This window comes from Labeo rohita, chromosome 13 (genome assembly GCF_022985175.1).
Source record: "Labeo rohita strain BAU-BD-2019 chromosome 13, IGBB_LRoh.1.0, whole genome shotgun sequence".
Lineage (NCBI taxonomy): Eukaryota > Metazoa > Chordata > Actinopteri > Cypriniformes > Cyprinidae > Labeo > Labeo rohita.
In genome coordinates, this window is record NC_066881.1 from 4,245,741 (window position 1) to 4,270,656 (window position 24,916).

The following is a 24,916-nucleotide window of genomic DNA, read 5'->3' on the forward strand; positions in this document are numbered from 1 at the left end:
CCCATCTAGCAGCATCTGTTTGCTATTTCTTTAAATCAATGTCCACTTGGTTTAAAAGTGTGCTATCTAATGCAACAAAGACTGGTTTTAAGAGTAGTTAAAGTTCCACTTTGTGGCCACTGTAAACCGAATGCATTTATTTCAAAACAGGTAAAAGTGATTCAGATTGGAGATTTGCCAGGCAATCCAAACTGCCAAGTCATGCTTTGTGAATTAGAGAATAGTGGTGCATTCTTGGCAGCAAAGCACCTCAAGTTAGGTGTTCCATATACATGAAATGATTTGTGAAGTACAACTGGCCCAAGAGCCGAAGAAAAGTGCTGATGCGTTTCAGATTGGCCAGTAGCTTCTGTAATCACATTCATATTTTACTATCAGCGTGTGTGTGTTTGTGTACGACGTAAAGGCAGGGACGACACGGGTAGTGATTTCCAACTCTTTTATTAACACAAAACCAGGAGAAAAAGGCGAGGACGTGAGACGAGGTTGAGAGGAGCGCTGATGGTCTCGTGGTTGCTGCTGGGGGCTAAGTGGAGGTCCTGCACTCTCAGGCCATCCATCCACCGAAAAAAGCAAAAAAAGCCTCTGGATTCCAGTGGCTAACTGAAAGAGCAGCTTTTAAACAGAGATTTAATAAACTAACATCAAAGCTTTTCCCCTAAGCACCTCAGGGGAGAGGGAGCCAAATTCATTAGAGGCCCACTCAGCTTAGGCAACCCAGATGACAAACTGTTTCACACATTTTCTCGTGGCACTAAATATAACTTGCCCCACCCTCCCTCACACATACTTCCTACTCTCTTTCTTTTCACACTAGATGCTTGCTCATTTGATGCATTTTGGGTGAAAAATACTACCTACTTTTCAATTCTACTTTCTTTATTCACTGATTTATGCACTATAGTTCAGTTACAGTGTTTGCAAGGCAGCATAATATATTATGATATTCCTCAAATATTCTGGTTAGGATTTAAGCGATGCACAATATATCTATTGGTCTTGATCAGTATTGGGCATTATTTGTGCATATTCACTTTTTTCTGACTAATTTTTACGTTTAGATTACCTTTGCCATCTTCTAATGCTCACCTAATTAACTAATTGCACACTAATAATTTAGTCTTATTATGATGATGCCTAAATTCACTTGTTAAACTGTTGATTTCAGTGTGTTTAGTTATTTATTGCACAAAATACAATTTTACTATCAATTATTTATTGGTTATTAGCCGTAACATCAACATTTTCAGCTTGGTATCAGATAGCATTCGTATCAGGCAGAAATTTAACACTGGTGAATCCCTAAGGCTTTGTTCTTAAACCTAAGCATTTCTGCAATTTGTTCATACAGACGTTTTGTAGATTATTTTCTGACTTACTTGCAGATTCTTATTTGCATACTAAATTGCAACTGGTCTTGTCTTTCTTGCTGTTTAAAGTTAAAGTGTGTAAATGCTACATCATTAGCGTCAACAAATGAAATAGTTTTCAAACAGGTTTCCTGAACACTCCTTCCATTTTCTATTGGTCAGATAAATAGCCCCTCCCTAACCTCACAAAATGAGTTGTGCAAAAGTTGAGTCACAGAAACACTGCATCTGAATATGCCTATTTTTTTTTTTTTTTTTATACTAGCGGAACACTAATACTCTATAGTATGTGAAAAATAATACACCAAAAGAGTAGTATGCCCAAATTCATAGTATTTGGAAAAACAGCAAGCAAAGAAGTAGTCAGATTACCTACTTTATCCACCGAGAATCTAGAGTTCACTTTTGATGAACACATTTGATATCCCATGAGGCCAAGGTCAAGAATGGCAGTGAGGCAATAAAACAATGAAGCAATGAAACGACAAGTGCGAATTTGATGCATACTACTATATTCATACTTATAGAACATACTTTTTTAAATGCTTTTTTAAATACTTTTTTAAATTTACTTCACTGCTGTGAAGTAAATTTCAAACAAATGTAGTATGCACTGGCAGTATGTGATTTTGGATGCAGCTAATGTCAGAAAGAATTTTACATTTTTTGATTCTTGTATCCAGCTGGAGGAAAACAAGATGTCATGATGGCGGGAAAATGGCATAATGTTTACACCAAGTCAAAACCTAGACCAAACCTCCTTTGCTGCCTTGCAAACACTGATATTTCCTACAGGAAATGTAAATCTAGTTGTTTTGGTGCTGGTGGGGTGAACGAGAGGCAAGAGATGTGCTGTTACTTCTTCCTGGTGGGAGCGGGGGACTTCATGCCACGGGGTGGTGCAGCGGTTTTGGCATTTTGTGGAGGAGCCGGAGACTTGGCCACAGCGGGGGCAGGGGTGGCAGACTTGGCAGTGGGAATTACAATGGGAACCGTGGGAGGCATGATCCTCTTGGGTGTTGGTGTGGGTTTGATTTCTGGAATCCTGTCGCCATGTTTGTACACGCTGACGACGATGTCCACCGACTCACCGCCGAACTTATTTTGGACCGTCATGGTGTACTTGCCGGAATCCTCCAGGGACACGCCTTTGATGGTGAGGCTGGCGAACTTGCCCGAGTCTATAGCAACGACGTACTGATCGCTAGGTTCTACTTCTTGATCATTCTTAGACCAGCTGACCAGAGGTTTGGGGTCACCGCAGACTGTGCAGGTCAGACTCAGAGTCTGAAGAAAATAAAAAAACAAATGCATAGATGCATATTTAATCTAAAACATTCCTAGAGGAAGTATGTTGCCATTATCATGCTAAAGGCATAAATAAGAGAAACAGCATGACTACATTAAGCAGATGCACATGAATGATAATGTGATATGCTGATGGTGCAATGGCAACTAAAAATCCTATGTATCTTTCTTTAACAATTATTGTTACAAAAAATGTATAATGTATATATGATGATGTATGTATATATATACACTACCGTTCAAAAGTTTGGGGTCAGTACATTTTTATTGTTTCTTTTTCTTTTCTTTTTTTTTTTTTTAAGAAATTAATACTTTTATTCACCAAGGATGTATTAAGTTAATAATTAAAAGTTTATTAAAAGTTAATAATAAATAATTTACATTGTTAGAAAATATTTATATTTTGAATAAACACTGTACTTTTTAAACTTGTTATTCATGAAAGAATCCTGAAAAAAAAAAAAATCACAGGTTCCAAAAAATATTTGGCAGCACAACTGTTGATATTATCCAACACTGATCATTCTTATAATAAATCCGCATATTAGAATGATTTCTGAAGGATCATGTGACACTTAAGACTGGAGTAACAGCTGATAAAAATTCAGATTTTCATCACAGGAATAAATTCTATTTTAAAGTATGTTAAAATAAACAAAACATTATTTTATATTGTAAAAACATTTTGCAATATTACTGTTTTTTTTTTGTTTTTTTTTAATCAAATAAATGCAGCTTTGATGAGCATAAGAGACTTCTTTAAAGACTATTACAAGTCTTACTGACCCCAAACTTTTGAACGGTAGTGTATATATATATATATATATATATATATATATATATATATATTCACTATATTCAATTAAGTCAATACAATTGAGGTTGAAAGTTTACATACACCTTGCAGAATCTGCAAAATGTTAATTATTTTGCCAAAATAAGATGGATCTATGGTGACCGGGAGGGGACATGATCGGTTCACTTAATTTTGTCGTGGGCGCGTCACATTAACTTGTGAGAAAATGATAATATGTCGTGGCCACGAGATATTAATTTGTGGGAATGTCATATTAACTTGTGGGAACGATATATTTGTTGTGGCCACGAGATCCTTTTGTCGAGCCTTGAGATGCTATGTTGAGGGAACGACATCCATTTCTTGTGGCCACAAGTTTAATGCGTATACAAACCTGTGTGACCATAGTAACCCGGGAGTATCAGAGATGGATTTATTAATATTTTACATATAGGCTATATCATTTTATTTCAGCTAATTAATATACTATAATTATAGTGTTTTATTGAGGAATTAATCATTCACGTAGTTTCTTTCGTAAATGAAAACACGCTCATTTATCCTCACACGTGCATAAATACAATCATTCAGTCAAAACTTTATTGGCATAATTGTCAGGTGATTACAGTATTTGCAAAATATATGGTAGTAATTACTACCATATACAGAACGTTAATTAGGTAAAGTGATACACAATAAATATAAAAATATATCCCTAACCAGTTATTATATAATATATTATTATTAATATTATTATCAGAATCAGAATCAGAAAGAGCTTTATTGCCAAGTGTGCTTACACACACAAGGAATTTGTCTTGGTGACAGAAGCTTCCAATGCACAGACAGGATCACAAGTGACAAGACACAGATAACAAAAATAAACAAGTGATTAGAATAAATATATGAAAAGACAAACAATAGACAAATAAATGAGCGATTAGAATGAATATGTGAAAGACAATACACAATAGACAATATAATGTAAGTACAAATGTTCTATATACAAATTATACAAGGGAACTGAATGTATGGAAGATATGTTAAAGCGACAGTGTATCTATAATAAATATAGGTATGGATAGCGGCATTGCACATTTTATTGCACAGTGGGAGGAACATTTAACTGTTCATGAGGTAGATGGCCTGAGGGAAGAAGCTTTTCCTATGTCTGGCTGTTTTGGTACTCCGTGCTCTGTAGCGCTGACCAGATGGCAACAGTTCGAAGAGGAAGTGGGCTGGGTGTGAGGGGTCCAAAATGATTTTGCTAGCCGTTTTGCTCACTCTGGATGAGTACAGATCTTGGAGGGTAGGGAGGGTTGTACCAAAGATTCGCTCAGCAGTCCGGACTATCCTCTGTAGTCTTCTAAGTTCAGTTTTGGTAGCTGAGCTGAACCAGACAGTTATTGAGGTGCAGAGGACGGATTCAATGATGGCCGAGTAGAACTGTTTCAGCAGCTCCTTCGGCAGATTGGACTTCCTCAGCTGGCGAATGAAGTACAGCCTCTGCTGGGACTTTTTGACAGTTGGGTCATTGTGATTGTCCCATTTCAGGTTCTGAGAGATTGTAGTGCCCAGGAACCTGAATGTTTCCACTGACGTTACAGTGCTGTCCATGATGGTAAGTGGGGGGAGAGCAGGGGGGTTCCTCCTGAAGTCCACTGTCATCTCTACTGTTTTGAGCGTGTTGAGCTCCAGGTTGTTGTGACTGCACCAGACAGCCAGCTCTTTAATCTCCTGCCTGTAAGCAGACTTGTCTCCGTCCTTGATGAGGCTGATGACTGTAGTGCTGTCCACAAACTTCAGTAGCTTGACAGAGGGGTCGTTAGATGTGCAGTCATTGGTGTACAGGGAGAAGAGCAGTGGAGAGAGGACGCAACCCTGAGGAGCACCTGTGCTGGTGGTGTGGCTGTTGGAAGTGAATTTACCCATTCTCACTAGCTGTTGCTTGTTTGTCAGAAAGCTGGTGATCCATTGACAGATAGAGCTAGGAACAGGAGTGTTGGGATGATGGTGTTGTTGATGGGGGGGGGGTCGCTGGAGGTGTTATAGGTTGTGAAAAGAGACGGTCAAAACGGGTGTGGGGGGTTTCAAACCTACAATAAAACTCATTCAGGTCTTCAGCAAGTTGTTGATTTACCACAGTGTTGGGGGATGGTGTCTTGTAGTTTGTGATGGCTTTTAGACCTTTCCACACTGAGTTTTGTAGTGAACCATGGTTTATCGTTGTTCTATGTTAAACACGTCCTGCTAGGAATACATATATCTTCACAGAAACTTATATATAAAGTTACAGTCTCTGTGAGCTCGTCCAGATTGGTGGTAGCAGCTTCAAAAACACTCCAAACAGCCCTGTAAAACCCGCTCTGTTTCGTTGGTCCATCTCCTTACAGTCTTTACTACAGGTTTAGCAGATCTCAGTTTCTGCCTGTAGGTTGTTATAAGATGAACCAGACAGTGATCAGACAGTCCCAAAGCTGCCCGTGGGACAGAGTGATATGCATTCTTTATTTTGGTGTAACAGTGATCCAATATATTACTGTCTCTGGTGGGGCATGTAACATGCTGACTGTATTTCGGAAGTTCACAGGAGAGATTTGCTTTATTAAAATCCCCAAGAACGATTAAAACAGAGTCCGGGTGTTGTTGTTCTGTCTCTGTGATCTGATCAACGAGTTTCTGTAATGACAGGCTCACAGGAGCTTGCAGAGAAATGTAAACACTCGATAAACGAGTGAATCTCTCACCGCAAATAGAACGGCTTACAGTTAATGAAAAATGCTTCCAAATTGGAACAGCACATCTTCTTTAACACTGTTACATCAGTAGACCACCTCTCATTGATGTAAAAGCATGTCCCGCCACCACGCGATTTCCCCATTGATTCTGCATTGCGATCCGCTCTGAACTGCTGATAGCTCGGCTAGGTTTCCATGAAACACAGAGCAGCAGAGTTTAAAAAATCCTTATTTGTCCGGGAGAGCAGAAGAAGTTCGTCCGTTTTGTTGGGTAGAGAGTGGAGATTTGCCAGATGTATGCTAGGCAGCGCCGTTCAAAAATCAGCGTTGTCTAAGTTTAACGAGCGCACTAAAAAAACACTGAAACAACTGGAGAGCGAAGCACCGTGGCTGCCATGTGCGGCGCCATCTTGAACCATAATATGCTAGTGTGTGACGATATCTGAGCATGTTTTCATTTACAAATGAAACTATGTGAATGATTCATTCAATGAAACTCTAGCAGGCCTATTTATAATTATAGTCTATTAATTAGCCGAAATAAAATGAAATATATGTTAAATTCAACCTTTAAACTGCATTCCAGTAAAAATTCCAGTCATATGCATAATCAAAGCTTTATGTTGCGCATTTACAGCAGCCTAAGCTATCATTTACATTCAGAATGTAGTAAAGAGATCGAAATGAAGAGAAAAAACAAACATAAACGAAAAAATAAAAATATAAGCAATAATAACAGGCTAATACTGAAATATTTTCAGATATTATGGAAAAAATACAATCAGTTAGTGGACTTATAAGACTGTGCAATGATAAAAATGTGTTCTTGTAGGCCTATTTATTTGATGTACTTTATGTAACATTTATTCATGATAAACCTTATTGGAATCTTGTCTACATCCTGCAAACAGCATTGCCTGTGGTTAATATAATAATTTAATAATGTACTAATTTCTATAATAATTAATATAATAATTTCTTACTTCAAAATATTAATGAATCCATCTCTGATAATCTTGGGTTACTATGATCACACAGGGTTGTTTAAGCATTAAACTCGTGGGCACGAAAAAAAATATGTCATTCCCTCAACAATGTGTTTTTGTTTTGTGATAGTTGTTCATGAGTCCCTTGTTTGTTCTAAACAGTTTGTTCTTCAGAAAAATCCTTCAGGTCCCACAGATTCTTTGTTTTGTTTTTTTCAGCATTTTTGTGTATTTGAACCCTTTCCAACAATGACTGTATGATTTTGAGATCCACCTTTTCACACTGAGGACAACTGAGGGACTCATACACAACTACTACAGGAGGTTCAAATGCTCACTGATAATCCAGAAGGAAACACAATGCATTAAGAGCCAGGGGTGTAAACTTGAATTTGAAGATCAGGGAAAATTAAACTTATTTTGTCTTCTGGGAAACATGTAAGTATCTTCTGCAGGTTCCGAAGGGCAGTACTAAATGAAAAAATATGATATTTAGGCAAAATAAGAAAAAATGTAAACATTCTCTTCAGAGAACATTAAACCCCCCCTTGCTCTTAATGCATTACTTTTTCTTCTGGAGCATCAGTGAGCGTTTGAACCTTCTGTAATAGTTGCATATGAGTCCCTCAGTTGTCCTCAGTGTAAAAAGATGCACCTCAAAAGTACTAAATCAGTACTAAATAAAAAATAATGCATTTTGTATGATCCCTCTTATTTTGGTAAAATAATATTTTGCAGATTCAGCAAGGTGTATGTAAACTGACCTCAACTGTATAGAGAAGTTATCATTAATAAAGTGACCATTTCATTCTTTTAGAAACCCTTTTATTTCAACCCTTTCCTAAGTTTCCATATAAATAAAGGTACGTAAATTTAAAATGTACTGCAGAACAGAAAATCACTCTTTTCTATTAATTTGTTGGTCTATAACTTCTTGCTGCATTTCTTTACCATAAGAATTTTAAAGTGAGAAACAGGTTTCTGAACAATGTTTCTCGCCTCTGCATGACAGCATAATTCTAACTCTGGTTTTAGATTTATGTTCCTTCTATTCTGCCACAGTTGTATTTTTTCCAGTTTACATGACATACTTCACAGTAATGGATTTCAACAAAGTGATTAATTTGGGCTTTTTTAGGAAGAAGAGCAGCTCAATGAAAACTATACTGTACGAAGCCCTGCGGCAGGGAGCTCTCACTGGAAAACCACTGTGTACGTGACCTCTGCAGGTCATCGTGTGAAAGGTCTCCTCTCCCACATGAGTTCACCTCATCTTTCCTTTAATGGATCTGAGAGGCACTGACCTGCTATGTTTATTTGATCTGAAAGAGAAAAGGATGCCAGGCCTTTCCAGCATCAACTATTCAGGCGAATCCTAATCCCACCAATATCCTTTCACAGGCAGAATACACCATATTCCCCAAGCTGGCTTCATGCTGCTTGCAAGCAATGGATTATGAGGCCGAAGACAATGGACATGGATCTTAGGGAGCGGAGGAGTATGACGCCCTCCAGCGCACACTCCCAGGGCTGAAGCGAAGAGCCGTGGAACGGCACTCACCGGCACGACTGCCTGCGGCAATACAGATCACTAATGTGTTGGCTACAGCTCTCCATGGGCGACTGAAAGGAATACTCTGGGCGCAATACAACTTTAGGTCTACTGACAACATATGAGGCATATTGTTAATTACCACAGAAAATAATATTGACTTACTGCTCAGTCTGTAATAGCAAATAAAATTCATGGCTACGGCAAAGCACTTTCAATGGATGTCTTTGGAGGCCAGTGTTCTGGCGGCTTCAAAGCAAAAACGTGAAGTGCATAGTTTGGTCACACTTTAGTTTGGGGACCAATTATTTTTTACTAACTAACTATTACTAACTATTTTGCCTCAATAAAATCCTAATGTGCTGCTTATTATCAGTTAGTAATGTAGTTGTTAAGTTTAGGTATGGGGTAAGATCAAGGAATCCAAAATATGGTCATGCAGAGTAAGGCATTGATATATTTTATAAGCAGTGTTGAGAAGGTTACTTTGGAAATGTAATGGGTTACAGATTACAAGTTACTGAATTTAAATTGTAATAAGTAGTGTAACTTTTTAATTAATTTATTAATCTCACTTATTACATGTCTAATATTTTCAACTGTTAAACATTTTTAAACATTTAAACCAGGCAGAGTTAACCTTACAGTAGCACTCAACACTGATTACTGTCAGGCTTTTAAAATCCCTCATCCTTTGAATTAAGATTACAGGATAATATACAACTTTATTTTACGATAACAACTGGCTGGATGTACTTTATCCCACTTATTACACAGCTGCTTGACACAAAAGTAAATAATTAGAAAAGAACTGATCTGAGTTGAAATATATGAATGCAAAGCTTCCATGAAGAAATCAGTTGCTAGCAAGCCGCAAGTTCAAAATAGACAGTCATTTAAGGGATACAATGCAGTCATACCACTTTTATTACTCGCCGACTTAAGTTGCCTCGATGAGTCTGTGTTATTAGCTTTTACCAGTTGTTATCAGGAAATAACATACCTCAGAATCAAGCATTTCAAAGAGCTGTGTAATAATTTAATTTAAAGCACAGCCACCACAAATTCAGACTTAACTCCTCTAATTTACTTTGAGATCATTCTGGGGTTAAATACAGATTTAAAATCATAAGAAATAGTTTAATAGCTACGATACTGGTCTTGAAATCAAATGTTTGCATAGTTGACAAGAAACACTGGCATTTAACAATGCCTTGGAAAAAACCATTATTCTTAAAAAATAAAATATATGCATAAACCCAAATAGGAAATAAAACAGTTATCGAATAAGCATGTGTCCTATACTGTGTCTTGAAACACTGGTGTCTCATTTTAGAGCAGTCACTGCAATTTATGAAATAAGTCAATTAAATCTGTATGTGGGTGTGAAAAAAAAATATGTAACCCCCTTTGTAATCATTAACATTTTAAAAGGTAACTCTAATTAATAACTAATTACACATTTTTTCTCAGTAACTGTAATTAGAATTACATTTATTTTGTAATTAAATTACGTAATTCTATTACACAAAACTTGTTACTCCCCAACACTGGTTATAAGTACTAATAAACAGCCAACATGCTAGTAATTTACATGCTAAAAAGCAACTAGTTGATAGTGAGAATTGGTTCCCAAACGAAAGTGTATGCCACTAGGCTTATAGGTGGATTAACTTTTGTTATTTCAGTTTGCTTTATGTAAAATTCCATTTCTAGCTATTCCTGTGCATATCATGCAAAAATGACATTTTACCGGCCTTACTGGTGTGATCATAACATCGGATGCAACTTCCGATAGACGAGGTCACTACACTATTGTACCGTGCTAATCTCATGCTAACATGTACCATACCAGTCAAAAGTTCGGACACACTTAGCTGAATTAGTTTCTTATGATCTTAAAAACCTTTTGATCTAAAGGCTTTTGCTTAAATTACTGAAATTAGGTTTGTAGACAAATATAATTTGTGCCAACTTCACAAACCCATTTTTACTGGATGAGTTGGAGCAGACAGTGGAGGAAAAGCAGCCAACAAATGTCCAGCATACATGTGAACTCCTTAAAGGAGAAGTCTACTTCTAAAACAAAGATTCACATATAATGTACTCACCCCCTTGTCATGTCTTTCTTTCTTCAGTCGTAAAGAAATGATGTTATTTGAGGAAAAAATTTCAGCATTTTTCTCCATATAATGGACTGATATGGTGCCCTGATTTTGAACTTCCTAAAGGCAGTTTAAATGCAGCTTCAAACGATCCCAAATACGGTTGTAAACGATCCCAGCCGAGGAAGAAGGGTCTTATCTAACAAAATGACTGGTTAGTTTCATTAAAAATTACTATTGAAATACTTTTTGATCTCAAACGCCTCAAAAAACATACTTTCTTTATGACTGAAGAAAGAAAGACATGAACATCTTGGATAACAAGGGGCTGAGTAAATTATTTGTAAATTGCTGTTCTGGAAGTGGACCTCTCCTTTAAGTATTTGTTTAAAATGCATCCCAGAATGCATCTTGTGAAATTACTTGAGAAAATGTCCAGAATAAGCAGAGCTGGAATCTAGACAAAGAGTAATGACTTTGAAGAAGATTTGGTCACAATAATTTCTATGCTCATTTGCGTTGTTTTATAGTTTAAATTATTTTGTTAGTATAAAATGTGAAAAATGGTAATAACAAAGAATGAGTAGCTGCAGACTTCTGACTGGCGATGCAAGCTAAATTGAGTTAAGGTCAATTAAATATATAGGCACATTTTGTGGTCTTTTTGACATGATTTTCTTCAAAGGGAAGTCAGATCAGAATCCAATTTCTTTATGCATTGTGATGTATTTTTCACTATGTTAGGGCTCACACATAACAAGCTTTAACAAACCTTCTTTTCCATGATAGTCACAACATCAGGAAGACCACCAACCACTTTGCCACGATCTGACAATGAAAACATCACAAAGTTAATTTTAGGAATATAATTACATATCAAAGCAGGACCCCCGAGAGTGTGGGGTGTGATTGAGTATACTCACTCTTTTCAGCATATGCTTCCGCTCTGAAGGGCAAAAGAAGAATAGCATTGTTGAGTTCATTAGCAGACCTTAATATTTTACCCAAACGCTGATGTACAGCTCACATGCTTTGCATCTCTAAACATTTAAGGACGTGGAAAGCCACGTGGTGGTCTGATGCACTGGTTATCTTACTTGAGTCTCTGGAATTCTGCATAGGCGTTCTCATAGACTACAGGGGGAAAAACAGAAAAAAAAAGAAAAAAAAGTTAAGAGCATATAAAACATGAATACAATTTTTTAAAAAAGGAAAACAGCACTGTCTCTCTATTCGCCGCATCTTGTCCCGGAGGCAAGGCATAAAAAGAAAATCAGCTCTCATTATTTTAATAGCATTGTTTTCCTGCTTCGCTGGAAATAGCTCTTCTTCCCCTACTCATTACTGTCACCATTCGGCAAATCGCATGACCTGTCAGATACCAGCCCTTGATTATGTTTGTCATCAAACAGTCTGTTGACTAACTGAAACCACTGCCAGTATCTGCACCTTTGATACTATGACAGCATTTTTCATCCCTGGATTTCCCTAAATACATTCCCTGTGTGTGCAGCTGCAACACTGGCCTTTATTTCCAATTATAAATACATCCACACAGGATCAACGCCAGAACACGTGTTTGAGTTGACCATCTTTGTCATCGCTCTTGCGGTGCAAAGTTTTAGAGCGGAAAAATCCTTTAAAACTAGACAAAAACACTTTGAAAACATGACAGTCTTGCCGTCACCTCCAGCACTGATGTGTTTTTCTCATTAATGCTGATTCTGGTAGTAATGTGAAAAGCATTTGAGCTGTTGTTGAAGTTTTTCACTTGATACTCAATTAAGTTCAAATGTAACTGGGTTCTTTTCCACAATACTCCCCTTTAAAGGCATCATACATTTTGTATATATTTTTCCCCCCTGAGGTCCAATTATAATGTTTAGTCAAGGATGTTTTATGCCAAAACAGTTATAACTTAGTTTCCTGTGACTATTTACAACCCTCTCTCTGACCATTAAAATTAAACGAGGAGGAATATTTATGGCCAGAAGGTTACACCATGACCTTTTTAAGGTCAGCTCTTACTTAATTTGGTTGGTACTACCAAAATCAGTTTTCTATTATTAACTGAAACAGGGCAGTGGACTCTTAGTTTTCAGCACGCTATGCATAGGGCTGGATCAGAAGAGTTGAAATAAGGTGCTTTTTTATGTGTTTTTGACAAAAACATTCATGCAGTGATGAGTAACTTTCTGCTTGTTCATTGCAAACGTTTGCTATGCTAGCTACAGAAGCTATTATTGGTGTACAATAACAATCAAGTGTTCACATTAATCACTTTTTTTTTAATATAAATAATTAGTTGTATAATGTATTGATGAATGTTAATTAGAATTAATATATTTTCTTGTGTCATAGCTGGTACATGGGTTGAAATTTACCCAAACAAATTGAGCGAAAGTAGCTACCTCAGTTTTGCTGCATATACTCTGTAGGTTTTACTACTCACGTTGTCCGGAGAGGTCCAGGGTACGAGAATGCATCTTCTCCGGATCCACAATCTCAATAGTGTACGTCCCTTTATCCTTATCAGTAGGTTCGACTATCTCCAAAGTTGCCATTGCTGGGTTGCCACCAATTCTCATCCTTTCTGATGCAGCAATTTTAGAATCCCTTGAAGACCAAAAAGAGCAAATGAACGCAAAAGACCCATTAATATCTGTTCATCACTGAGAGAATGACAAAACCAATACGATCACATGCATGCTTTTAACATGTAACAACTAAGCCACGTTTAATCCCAATCCCTTTTTAAACTCAATTGTTTGCTCATTTTCCATAGAGTAAATGCTCTCAAAACGTTAGACATGCCTTTTTTAAGTGGGGCACCAAATTAGCATGTCCCTAGTGTAAAATTAGACACGGCGGGTGTTTTTTTGTGTCGCGACTGAATGTGAAATTTCCCCTGCATTAATACCTGTTCTGCGTGTGATTCAAATCGTGCAACAGGGGGAGGAAAGACCCAGAATAGCCACTTCAAAATGCTAATACAGGGATTTGAGAAGCCATGCGCGCGGGAAGAGGCTTTTCTCACTACGTTAGAATTTCACATGCTACTGAATCACCTCCAGGGCAGAGCATTAGGCAACTGCAATCAGAATGATTTGTTTTGTGTTGACAACAGAGCGAGGAACAAGACAGTCTCTTTATTCCAGTAATTTCCTGTAGTTCAATAATCATTTATTTTGTACACCTCACACTGAAGCAACACAAAACTATAGACCAAAATCTGAAAATCATGTTTACATGTAGAGTCGTTGTCGTGCCTGAGGACGTGAAGAGGCATGTGCATTTCATTTTCAAGGGTATTTGTGTATCTTTCTTTTTTTATTCTAGGAAATCATTTCAAGTGAGGGTGGAAAATGTGCATACTTTTGTTTCCAATGGATCTTCATCTCCTCGGTGTAATATTTCATATGGCACTGAAGCATAATGCCCTCCGCAGTGCACTGAATCGACAACTCAGAGGCGCTGGATCCTGTCCAGGTACGAAAAAGAAGGAAAAAGATCTTAAAATTCACCAACACAGGCTGGTTGGACAAAAGCTGCATTGCTGTGATTCACCATGTGTTAAAGCTTAGATTCTTTTGCTATTTATGCAGAGATTTTCAAGTAGGTACCCAACTACAATAAACAACTGTTTTTCTCTTTAAAATGATCTTTTTACTGTTTTCATTTCACTGTTTGTTGGAATAAGGATTAAGGATTGTTTTAGTACAATGGAAAATGATCTAGGTAGAAGTGCAATTAATTGGTCAACTGCTGTATTTTACATTCATTGTGTATAAACAAATTTGTGAATCTGATGAAACATAATTTACCAGAAAAAAAACACATAGTCATATTTTAGCTCAAAATCATAAGAAAGAAATTATTTTGCGTAAAGAAAATAATAACAAATAATTTATATTAGAATCATTTTTTGCATTGTGACAAAAAATAATCACGCAGATTTTCCTCCCACATTCTCATAACTGTAATTAAAAATATATATATATATATATATATATATACAGGGGTTGGACAATGAAACTGAAACACTGGCCAATATAGTGTTGGAGGTTTCATGGATATGTTTGCACAGCCTGGTGGCCTATCTTCACTGATTGCACACTGCACCAGTAAGAGCAGAGAGTGAAGGTTGACTATGTGCACCCAATGGATCAAACATTGTACCCTGAAAGTAGTGCCTTGTATCAGGATGATAATGCACCAATACACACAACAAGGCCGGTGACAGAGTGGTTTGATGAACATGAAAGTGAAGATGAACATCTCCCATGGCCTGCACAGTCACCAGATCTGAATATTATTGAGGATGTTTTGGAAGAGCGAGTTAGGAAAGGTTTTCCTACGCCAGCATCACGTAGTGACCTGGCCACTTTTTTTTTTTTTTTGCAAGAGGAGAATAGCTTAAAATCCTTCTGGCTACTGTGCAGGACTTATATTTGTCATTCCCAGGATGAAATGATGCTGCATTGGGCACAAAAAGGCTCAACAACGTACTAATTGTTTTTAAAAAAACAGGTGTTTCAGTTTTATTGTCCAACCCCTGTATTTTACCAGTCAAAAGTCTGGACACACTTGATTTTTATCATTAACTATGTATGCTCTTTTTTTTTATCTAGATTTGTTTTCAGCAGAATCACTTAAACACCAAGTCAACATGGTATGCTTTTTAGCATAAGAGTATCAGAGTCACCCTTGGGTTACAGTCACACAATTCATCACCAAGACCCTGACAGCTCCAGCGAAGCACTAAAAATGAACTATGGGAAACCATAAAAAGTTCATAATTGAAGTTCTGGTCCATTTTAAGTTAGATGACCAGATTTAGACTCCATGGGTAGAGAAGATGAGAGAGGGGTGGAAAACGGTTGATTTAAAATCGGTTGATATTAACACAAGGAAAGACATGCCGAAATGATGAGCACAACGATACATGTCATACACACCAGCGATACGACTGAGCTCGTTAATGACGTCATCAAAAGCTGTGGGTGAGAAAAAGACATCTTTAATACGTGTTTTGTGGAACATTTTCCAGCACACATTTACATTTTTCTATATTTAATAAGACAATCCTGAGAGATGGTACCTTTGCCAGAAACATCAATCTGTGACACATCTTGGCCTCTGTCATCGGTGATGGTTGCTTTATATAGTCCCACATCCTTCTTGGAGAACTAGAATATAATAAAAAAACAGCATCTCACAAAAACAGGCCACCTGAGTGATGCTTTTTTTAGAGCATTACCGACAGAATAGTTTTTGTGCTACATTGTCTTGGGAGTAAATTATAGCTATTTCATATAGTTTTGTAAAAATAGTTTTGACAAAAAATGTCAAAGAATAACCAGCATTACAAAAAATTACTACGGCACTCAATTGATTGAGACCCCTGGTTTCAATCCTCCGGGAGTCAAAAGCTCTTAAGGTTATTTCTCATGTGAAATGTTCTTGTGGAATTTCTTATAAGATGCCAGGAGCGATTATAACAAATACAGTATAATTTTGTCATGCGTCAAGCTTCTTTGTATTTATGGAAGCTGTTTTACTTTGTAACAGGGAAGAATATTGACTGGAAAAAAAAAAAAAAGAGCAATTACCCATAACAGTCCAACAGGGATTATTTGTCTTTTTACTGAAATAACCTTAGCTATGGCACTTAGCTTTGAGCATGCTTCAGTAGACTTTGGATAAATTTTAAACTTTGATTATGGAAAACACAAACACAAACGTCTGTTACTAACTAAACTAGTGGCCACGAACCCATAAATGGGTCACAAATCTGTTCTGTTGTCTGGACATGATGGAAAAAAAAAAAAAAAAAAACAATTGTATATGCTACTAATAAATTGCAATTGGCCATACAAACGTGTATAGAATCACAATATTAGGATAACATCAATAGTAAAACACTCAAGAGAAGTAGAAATAGCTAACCATTATAAAGGCTGTCCATTCTTTGTTCTATTATCTCTGTTCTATTATCATTTATGCACTCGCTAAAAAAATATTAAATAACCTATAATCTAATATTTGGGTGAACTACTATTTTAAAAGGGCCCTAATATGCTGTTTTATAAAGTCTTGATTTTGTTTTGGGGGTGTACTGGAACATGCTTTCATGCTTGGAAAAGCGCATTATTTTTCACATAATTTACATTATTACAATACCTTTCTCCCAGCCTGGCACAAATGGCTCGATTAGTTCCGGGTATAATGAAAGCCCGCCTTCCGAAAAACTAAATGTGTTGTGACTGGTTTGCTGTCCCACTGCGTTGCGATTGGCGAACAGCTTAGATGGTGCTTCAGTACTGCCATGCCCCTTGTCAAAGCAGCAAGTTCCGTGTACAACTTTTAATGCAAGCTAGATTAAAGTGATTCTTGCATTTTAAATATGGATATTTTTCTTACAAAAACGCATCGATTCGCTACAGGAGGCCTTTACTGACCCTTCCCCCGGAGCTGTGTGTGGAACTTTTTATTATGGATGGATGCACTTTATTGGACTTGTTTTGGACTGTTGAAGAGAAACACCCATCTATGCCGTTCTAAAGCTTGAGAGTGCCAGGATAATTTTTAATATAATTCCGATTGCATTTGTCTGAAAGAAGGAAGTCATATACACCTAGGACGCATGGAGGGTGAGTACATAATATGCTACAGTAGTACAGTAGTGGGTCCTATCATCAGCCTGCGAGATCGTCGATACATGATATTATTGTGCTAATTTATTTAATTACTTACTCAGTTTCGTTGCCCAAAACCAGCTCCAGCATAAGGCTCAAAGCAGCCTAACATTAACATTATCAAAGAACATCATGACTGATTAGCCTAGTCTAGTCTAGTGCAAGTTTGTGCATTTTAATCTACACTATGATGAATAAATTTCTTACCACACACTGCACGCGTCTGTGGTGCGTTACGGCTGTGACGCGGCCACCGGAGTAGATCGCAGTCACTCTAGTCAATGCTTGTGTTTACACCTGCTGCGCTGTGGTTCGTTCAAGCGTTTTAGAAGCTTCAACATGATGGCTAAAGTTAGGCCATCATGCCACCTCAGGCCACCTCGTTCCGACCCACCCCCCCAACCATTCGAATTTCAGTAGGCGGGATTTATTTGAATTATATTCTAATGGGTCGCGTTGTGACATCATAACATCCGGAAAACAACGCTGTAGTCCAAAGGAGCTGTTCACTGTAGTTCTTGAAAAGGGATTTTTAAAAAATGAAATATCTCCCTTTGGAGTGGACTTTGAGATTTCTAACTTCGTAGACCTTTTTTATGCTCAAACATACACACCACACAATGACTAAAAAGTGAAAAAGCATAATAGGACCCCTTTAATACATTTTTCAATGTGTGACATTTTCAACTTTTGACATTTAAGAATCACTTGGCTAAACTATTTTTAGCTCCAGTGTTTATGAAATTAAGTGCTCACATTAGTTAGGGGGAACTTGCAGACTCCTGAGTTCAAGTCAGCGGGCACCTCAGGAATCACCTCTACATCGTCCTTATACCAATGGAACACAGAGTCCTTCTTCAAATTAGCCACCTAAAGGGGGTCAGACATGCAAGAAAACGTCAATATATCATCAGTCAGTCTAAGACATTTAATTTGCTTTGGCCAAATCATTCCCATTCAACTTGCCTTGCAAAGAAGAGTGACAGAGGCATTATCCCCAATTTGAATGGAGAGGAACTCCATAAAGTGAGGGCCTGGAAAATTAAAGTGGAAAATTAGCATTGTGAAATCAAAGAATCATTGAAAATCAACTTAAACCAGCCTAAGTGGTTTGCTAGTCTTAGCTGGTCTAACAGCCTGGCCAATATGTTTTTATCTGCTTTAGCTGGGAGGTCAGGTAACAAAATTTGGGATGTGCAAAGCCATATATTCATCTAACAGTCTGAGAAAAATCTTCTACATAATCCAGTGTAAAAGAGTGATTGCCATATTACTAAAAATCTCTACGGAAGCAAGTCATACAGGCTTGCAAAGAAAAAAAAAATACACAAGGGCAATGACAGAATTTTAATTTCAGGCTGAACTATTCATTTTTGGAGGTTTCGTATATAATGCAAAGCTTGTTTGTAAACCTCAGAAAAGTAATACCAAGAATGGATTAAAAAACCACAGGGTTTAATTCATTCTATCTGAAGTTTATTTCAACAGCTACATCAACAGGATGAGTGCAGTACCCTCTTTCACACGAATGTACTCCCTCCTTTGGTATTCCGCCTCAGCCAGCGCTGCCTTGAAGGCTGGAAAAGGAAAATAAAGCAGGAACTGTAAGAGGTCAGTGAGTAGAGTTCAACAGAGGAGCACAATATCTCAAGATGAGAGCTGCAGAAGCCCTAGAGCGATGCTGGCTCTCACCATCTCCGATCAGCACCAGAGAGGACTGGGCCTTGGCTCTGCCATCTTGGATCTGCACGGTGAAAGTGCCCTCGCTGTCTACAGTGAAATGATCCATCACCATCTCAATAATGCCCGTAGCTGCGTCATGACTCATTTTAGTTTGCTGTGAAAAAGCGAGAGAGGTAAACATTTCTCTCCTGGGCTTTTCTTAGGAGGCTCACGCAAATGGAACAGAAAAACATAACAGATGGTAGTACTGCAATAGAGCTGAATCTATTTATTTGGATTGGTTATGTTTTCTTGCACAGCAAAGAATGGAGCTATGCTTAAAGGGATAGTTCACCGAGAATGACAATTTTGTAATCAAATACAAAACCCGTATGGAAATTATTTCTAGTGAAGAGTCTATGCTGGTCTTTTAATTTCAGTGAAAGGGATGCACCAATGCTATTTTGTAAAAAACAAACAAACAAACAAAAAAAACAGTGTACAGTTCAAAAACATTGATTTAATTTGAGATCATCTATAGATTACATTTAACAAGTGTTATTAAATTATTAGTGTTTGTAAAGTGTATGTGTATGTATGTATACTAGAATATTAAATATACTATATCAGCCAATATATATCCAATATAATACTGATATTTTGTGTATTCCTAGTAATATTTAAGTAATATTCAGCACATAATGACTTCTCTACTATGAATTAGTAGAGAAGTCATATGGGCCCTCTTTATGATGCTTTAATTATTCTGTTAAATGTTTTCTTTTCTGTTTCATAGAAGCAAGAAGGTCATATGGGGTTTGGAAGAACCTCTGTATGAGTAGACTGTCTTTGACTGTCTTTTTGGGTGAACTTTCTCCTTAAATACAAAACTCCCTGATTTCTGTTTATGAAATAATGAAGACGTGGTTGCCTGCACCATTTTATTTGCAGTTGTTTACCTCACAGTTGACAAGCTCCTTGTTATTGGCAAAGAATTTGTAGGTCACAGCAGAGGAGATGCCTTCAGCTTGCAGCCAAAAGCGCATACGGCCTCTCTCTAGAATCTTATAGGCCAGTTCAGTCTTCAGAGGAATAACTGTGACACAAGAGAGGTGACGTGTGACAAGCTGACATGTTGTCTTGTGTGTTGTCACTGTTCACATGCATGAGTTTATTTCAAGCAATGAGCCATGTCCCTTGCTAGAGTGAATTTACCATGCTTAAACGCTATTGTCAGGCACAGCGTGAAGCTAAACCCACTTTGGTAAAATCACTGTAATAGCCTCAAGTGGTTTATAAAACAGCGGTACTAGCAATTTGAAAAAAAAAAGACCCTGATATTCAATAGATAGTCACATTATTATTAACAGTATGTCATGCAATATAGTTTATTGTAGGGTTATTGGTTGCCAAGCAAAGTAGCAAATAGGCAGAATAAAATTCAGGGTTCTTTCAATATTGCCATCTATGACTTTTCTAGATAAAATCATAGATCAGTGAACAATTTCTGCACTCATGTCAATTTTAGCCAATTAAATATTTTAGAGCAAAAAATAACTAAACATGTATATGCACTATGGAAATTTTGGACACACAATAAGATTCTATACATTACCATTAGTTAATTATGCTTTGAAGGCCTTGAAGGTCAAGTTAATTTTATTTTCAATATAGCGCCATATTACTTTCCTATAGAACAGGTCTCTAATCTTGTATTAAATAAACTAATTAACCTTAGTATTTTTCTTATTTACACGACGGCATGCCATTTCTGTCTCTACATGGACACACGTCTATAATTTCTCAGTAAAAACATGGATCATGAGTCCATTCATAAAAACTGAATTTACTCTATAGCTGTCATGAATCTGGTCGGTAGTCTATAGTATTGTTGTTTTTGCGTTGTTCCCAAGTTTCCTAGTTTCCTTGTTCCCTAGTTCCCGAGTTTCTGAGTTCCCTAGTTGCCAGTTTCCTGTGTTTAGCTTTCTCGCCTGGCCATCTCGTCTCATCTGTCTCGCCACCTGCCTACGGACTACTCGCGTGTTTGTCTGGACTATCCCTCTGCTTTGCCCCCTAACGGATTACGTTCGCCACGGATCGACCCACACCTGCTACACAGACTATCCCCGCACCTCGCCTCTGTTATACCTGTTTGCTACTGTTCTGACCCTGCCTGTCTGACCATGTCTTTGTCTCGTCGGTCGAATAAAAGAGTCTGTTCCAGAGGTCTCGTCTGGCCACGAGTCACCTCCAAAGGCCTCCCCCGTCGGAGAAGCTGCGCCAATGCCTCCAGAGGTGTCAGCGCTGAACCTCCTATGGAGGCGGCGTTACCCTTTGCACTCTCTACTTCTCTCCTTATTCTGTCTGCCTTCTCTGTCCCTGCTCTCCCCAGGTCCCAGTCCATGACGCGGGTCCCTGCTCTGCCCTGGAGGGCCCCGGCGCCTCCTGCTCCGCTCTGGAGGGCCCCTGCTCTGCCTCCTGCTCCGCCCTGGAGGGCCCCTGCGCCTCCTGCTCCGCCCTGGAGGGCTCCTGCGCCTCCTGCTCCGCCCTGGAGGGCTCTTGCGCCTACTGCTGCACCTCCTGCTCTGCCCTGGAGGGCCCCGGCGCCTCCTGCTCCGCTCTGGAGGGCCCCTGCTCTGCCTCCTGCTCCGCCCTGGAGGGCCCCTGCGCCTCCTGCTCCGCCCTGGAGGGCTTCTGCGCCTCCTGCTCCGCCCTGGAGGGCTCCTGCGCCTCCTGCTCTGCCTCCTGCTCCGCCCTGGAGGGCTCCAGCTCCACCTGCTCCACCCTGGTGGGCTTCTGCCCTGCCGGTCCTGCCTCAGTCACCTGGTCCTCCGCAAGGACCTGGTCCTCCAACCCTCACCCTGTTTCGCCCCCGCCCCACCGCTTCTCTAGACACCCCGGACTACTACTCCCATCATCCAGCGCGCTGACTGGGTCAGCACCTGTGACCAATCAGGCGCGCTATAAAAGCCCCGGTCTTTCCCCATGCAAGTCACAGAGTATTGTGTGGTTATCACTGTGGTCTATAGTATTGTTGTTTTCGTGTTGTTCCCAAGTTTCCTAGTTTCCTTGTTCCCTAGTTCCCGAGTTTCCGAGTTCCCTAGTTGCCAGTTTCCTGTGTTTAGCTTTCTCGCCTGGCCATCTTGTCTCATCTGTCTCGCCGCCTGCCTACGGACTAATCGCGTGTTTGTTTGGACTATCCCTCTGCTTTTCCCCCTAACGGATTACGTTCGCCACGGATCGACCCACGCCTGCTACACGGACTATCCCCATGCCTCGCCTCTGTTATACCTGTTTGCTACTGTTCTGACCCTGCCTGTCTGACCATGTCTTTGTCTCGTCGCTCGAATAAAAGCTTGCATATGGATCTGCTCGCCTCTCGCCTCTCACTCAACGTTACAATAGCGCAGAATGCCAAGGAATTTGTCGATTTTTGGATAAATAAATCAAAAGTTGGTCTGTCACTTAATTCGGATTGCGATATGCACTAGTGTCTGTGAATACTGAAACGCAAAAAGACGGTTTAAATATGAATCCTGCATATTCCGTTTGCCTCTGCATGTATGAATGGCAGAGATGCGGTTTTGTTTACTACATAATTACTGAAGCACGCCTGACGCTCGCTGTGATTTCGGCCTCTGCGTCTCACTACATGGCAGCATGAACACAAACTTCACTTTGCACAAGAATTAATTTTGCACAAGAATTTCTGGGAAAAAAAGAAAAAGATTGTAGGGCCCTATTGTTTAAAATGTTGAAATTGAGAATTTTGTGACTTCTTTTTTCACTGAAATAAATGTTTTTGTTATTACACAGAGAGTACAGTACAGAATAAAAAGTACCATTGGGTACCGGGTACCAGCACCAAGCACCAACCCCCCCATAAAGTTTTCACTCTTTCCTAACATTGGGATCAGAAGGAAGGCAATGCAAAGACTGGCAATGTTTTTTCCACAAATTGACACTGCAGAGCACCCTGTTGTTTTCAGAGCCATCTTCATCGTTTGGTTTCTACGTAGATGGGTGCGTTCGCCTCCTGGTATGGTACAGTACGGTATGATACATGCGTGAATCGGTGGGCAGGGCTAAACAGGCAGTGATGTCGATCTTCTTCTGCAGAGTCAGCGCTTATCTACCTATTACATCGTAGAGTAGAACATTCTAAAAGCTGTCATTTTAGCAGACCGCCTTTAATATAAGCTGTTTTTACACTAACAACAAAGTTTTGAGTTCTGAAACTTACAGGATTGTGTTTTGTTTATGTTTTATATATAGTACAATGACCTCTTATATGTCAAAAGAACAAGGGAACTTTGGTTCATGACCCCTTTAAGAAATTAATTGTGAAATGCTGCAATAACTTCCATGACCTTTTATGATTTTCTTGAATTCCTTGCCTTTTCAAGCCTGGAAAACTGTGGGGAACCTTCAATACTGTTCACTTAAAGTGTCAAGTGTCAATCTGTACTATTCTGGGTCACTTACTTGGGTTGCGTATGTCATAGCTGAGGGCCAACATCTTTTCCAGCTCTAAAATAGAGGACAGAGGCAACTATCAATTTTTATCAACTATTATCATTATCAACACGTTCAAGGACATAACAGAAGAAAACGCAAAACTTTATTAGTGTTACTATTTTTATTACTAAGGATATTTGTATAATATGTAATATTATGGCAACTGCTTCACTGCAGATGATGTAGCATCCATAATACAGATCAACATACTGACAAATATCCGACAGCTGAATCAAATATGATTCGAATCTGTCAGTGGACTGTTTTGATAGTGTCTGGTACTCTATATAATTTTGAGGAAGGACATTAATAATGAAGGTGATGGTCATAATATATTAACAGGCCTCACCTTCTGTTGAGATTTTGTAGCTGGCAGAGACACCATCAGTATGTGTAACAGACACAGAGTATGTGCCCAAATCCTCTTTGTCTGGATTCTTAAAAAGCAAAGTTGAGCTACAGAAACAAATGAGCAAACATTAGTTTGTTCAGTGGGACAACAAAAGGAAAACAAACGGAATTAAATATGCACAGACTGTGGCGTTGCCCTAAATATGCTTTGGGCTAATATGTATCTGGACCAGATCTAGTTAGGACACGTTGTATGTGCGTTTTGCTTACTGGCTGCCTGATGTCTTGACGACGATTCCCTTAGAGAAGTCAGTAATTTCTTGGTAGGACTTCTTCCACGCAAATTTTGATTTCTCCTTCATTTGGCAGCTCTCAAAAGAGAGATAAATGTCACCTGATTCCTCATCGACGCCACACTTGATTTCCTGGGTGCCTTCAAAATAACAGAAGTGGAGAAGAAATTGCACACAAGTAGAAAAGATGTGCAGACTCCAAAACAGATACTGCAGGGTATTTAGATTTATGGTTAGGACACTGTGAGATTATTGGTCATTGCTTTTCTCTATGATTAGAAAAAGCTTGGGGAGACAATTACAAATTTATCAGATTTAAATACTAATGATATTATACTAATATACTAATTAAAATATTTAATTACTAATATTGATATTTCCATATTATCTAATATTAATTTTATGATATTTGGCTCCTCTGAAGATCTGAAATGGACTACAAATGTCACATATAAAAAAGTCCTGTTGATGACATTTAACACCACTGACGTCAAATGCCATTGGTTCCAATGTGTCTCGTAACCAAATGTCATTGAAAT

The 24,916-nt window shown here is 38.5% G+C and overlaps 1 protein-coding gene across 2 annotated transcripts in view; it reads right to left on the reverse strand.

The window, feature by feature from the left end:
* Positions 1-425: 425 nt before the first annotated feature.
* The window catches only part of myom2b (myomesin 2b), a 53,801-nt gene continuing 29,310 nt past the window's right edge, over positions 426-24,916 (reverse strand). For both annotated transcript variants that reach the window (XM_051126046.1, XM_051126047.1), the window contains exons 21-36: positions 24,355-24,517; positions 24,083-24,189; positions 23,701-23,745; positions 20,175-20,311; positions 19,246-19,390; positions 19,068-19,130; positions 18,520-18,587; positions 18,310-18,423; positions 15,957-16,044; positions 15,814-15,852; positions 14,231-14,336; positions 13,308-13,471; positions 11,953-11,989; positions 11,779-11,801; positions 11,628-11,683; positions 426-2,657 (exon numbers count right to left, since the gene is read on the reverse strand). In XM_051126046.1, the coding sequence (XP_050982003.1) occupies positions 2,226-2,657; positions 11,628-11,683; positions 11,779-11,801; positions 11,953-11,989; positions 13,308-13,471; positions 14,231-14,336; positions 15,814-15,852; positions 15,957-16,044; positions 18,310-18,423; positions 18,520-18,587; positions 19,068-19,130; positions 19,246-19,390; positions 20,175-20,311; positions 23,701-23,745; positions 24,083-24,189; positions 24,355-24,517 (1,787 nt within the window). In that variant the 3' untranslated portion in view covers positions 426-2,225. The remainder of the gene's footprint in view (positions 2,658-11,627; positions 11,684-11,778; positions 11,802-11,952; positions 11,990-13,307; positions 13,472-14,230; positions 14,337-15,813; positions 15,853-15,956; positions 16,045-18,309; positions 18,424-18,519; positions 18,588-19,067; positions 19,131-19,245; positions 19,391-20,174; positions 20,312-23,700; positions 23,746-24,082; positions 24,190-24,354; positions 24,518-24,916) is intronic.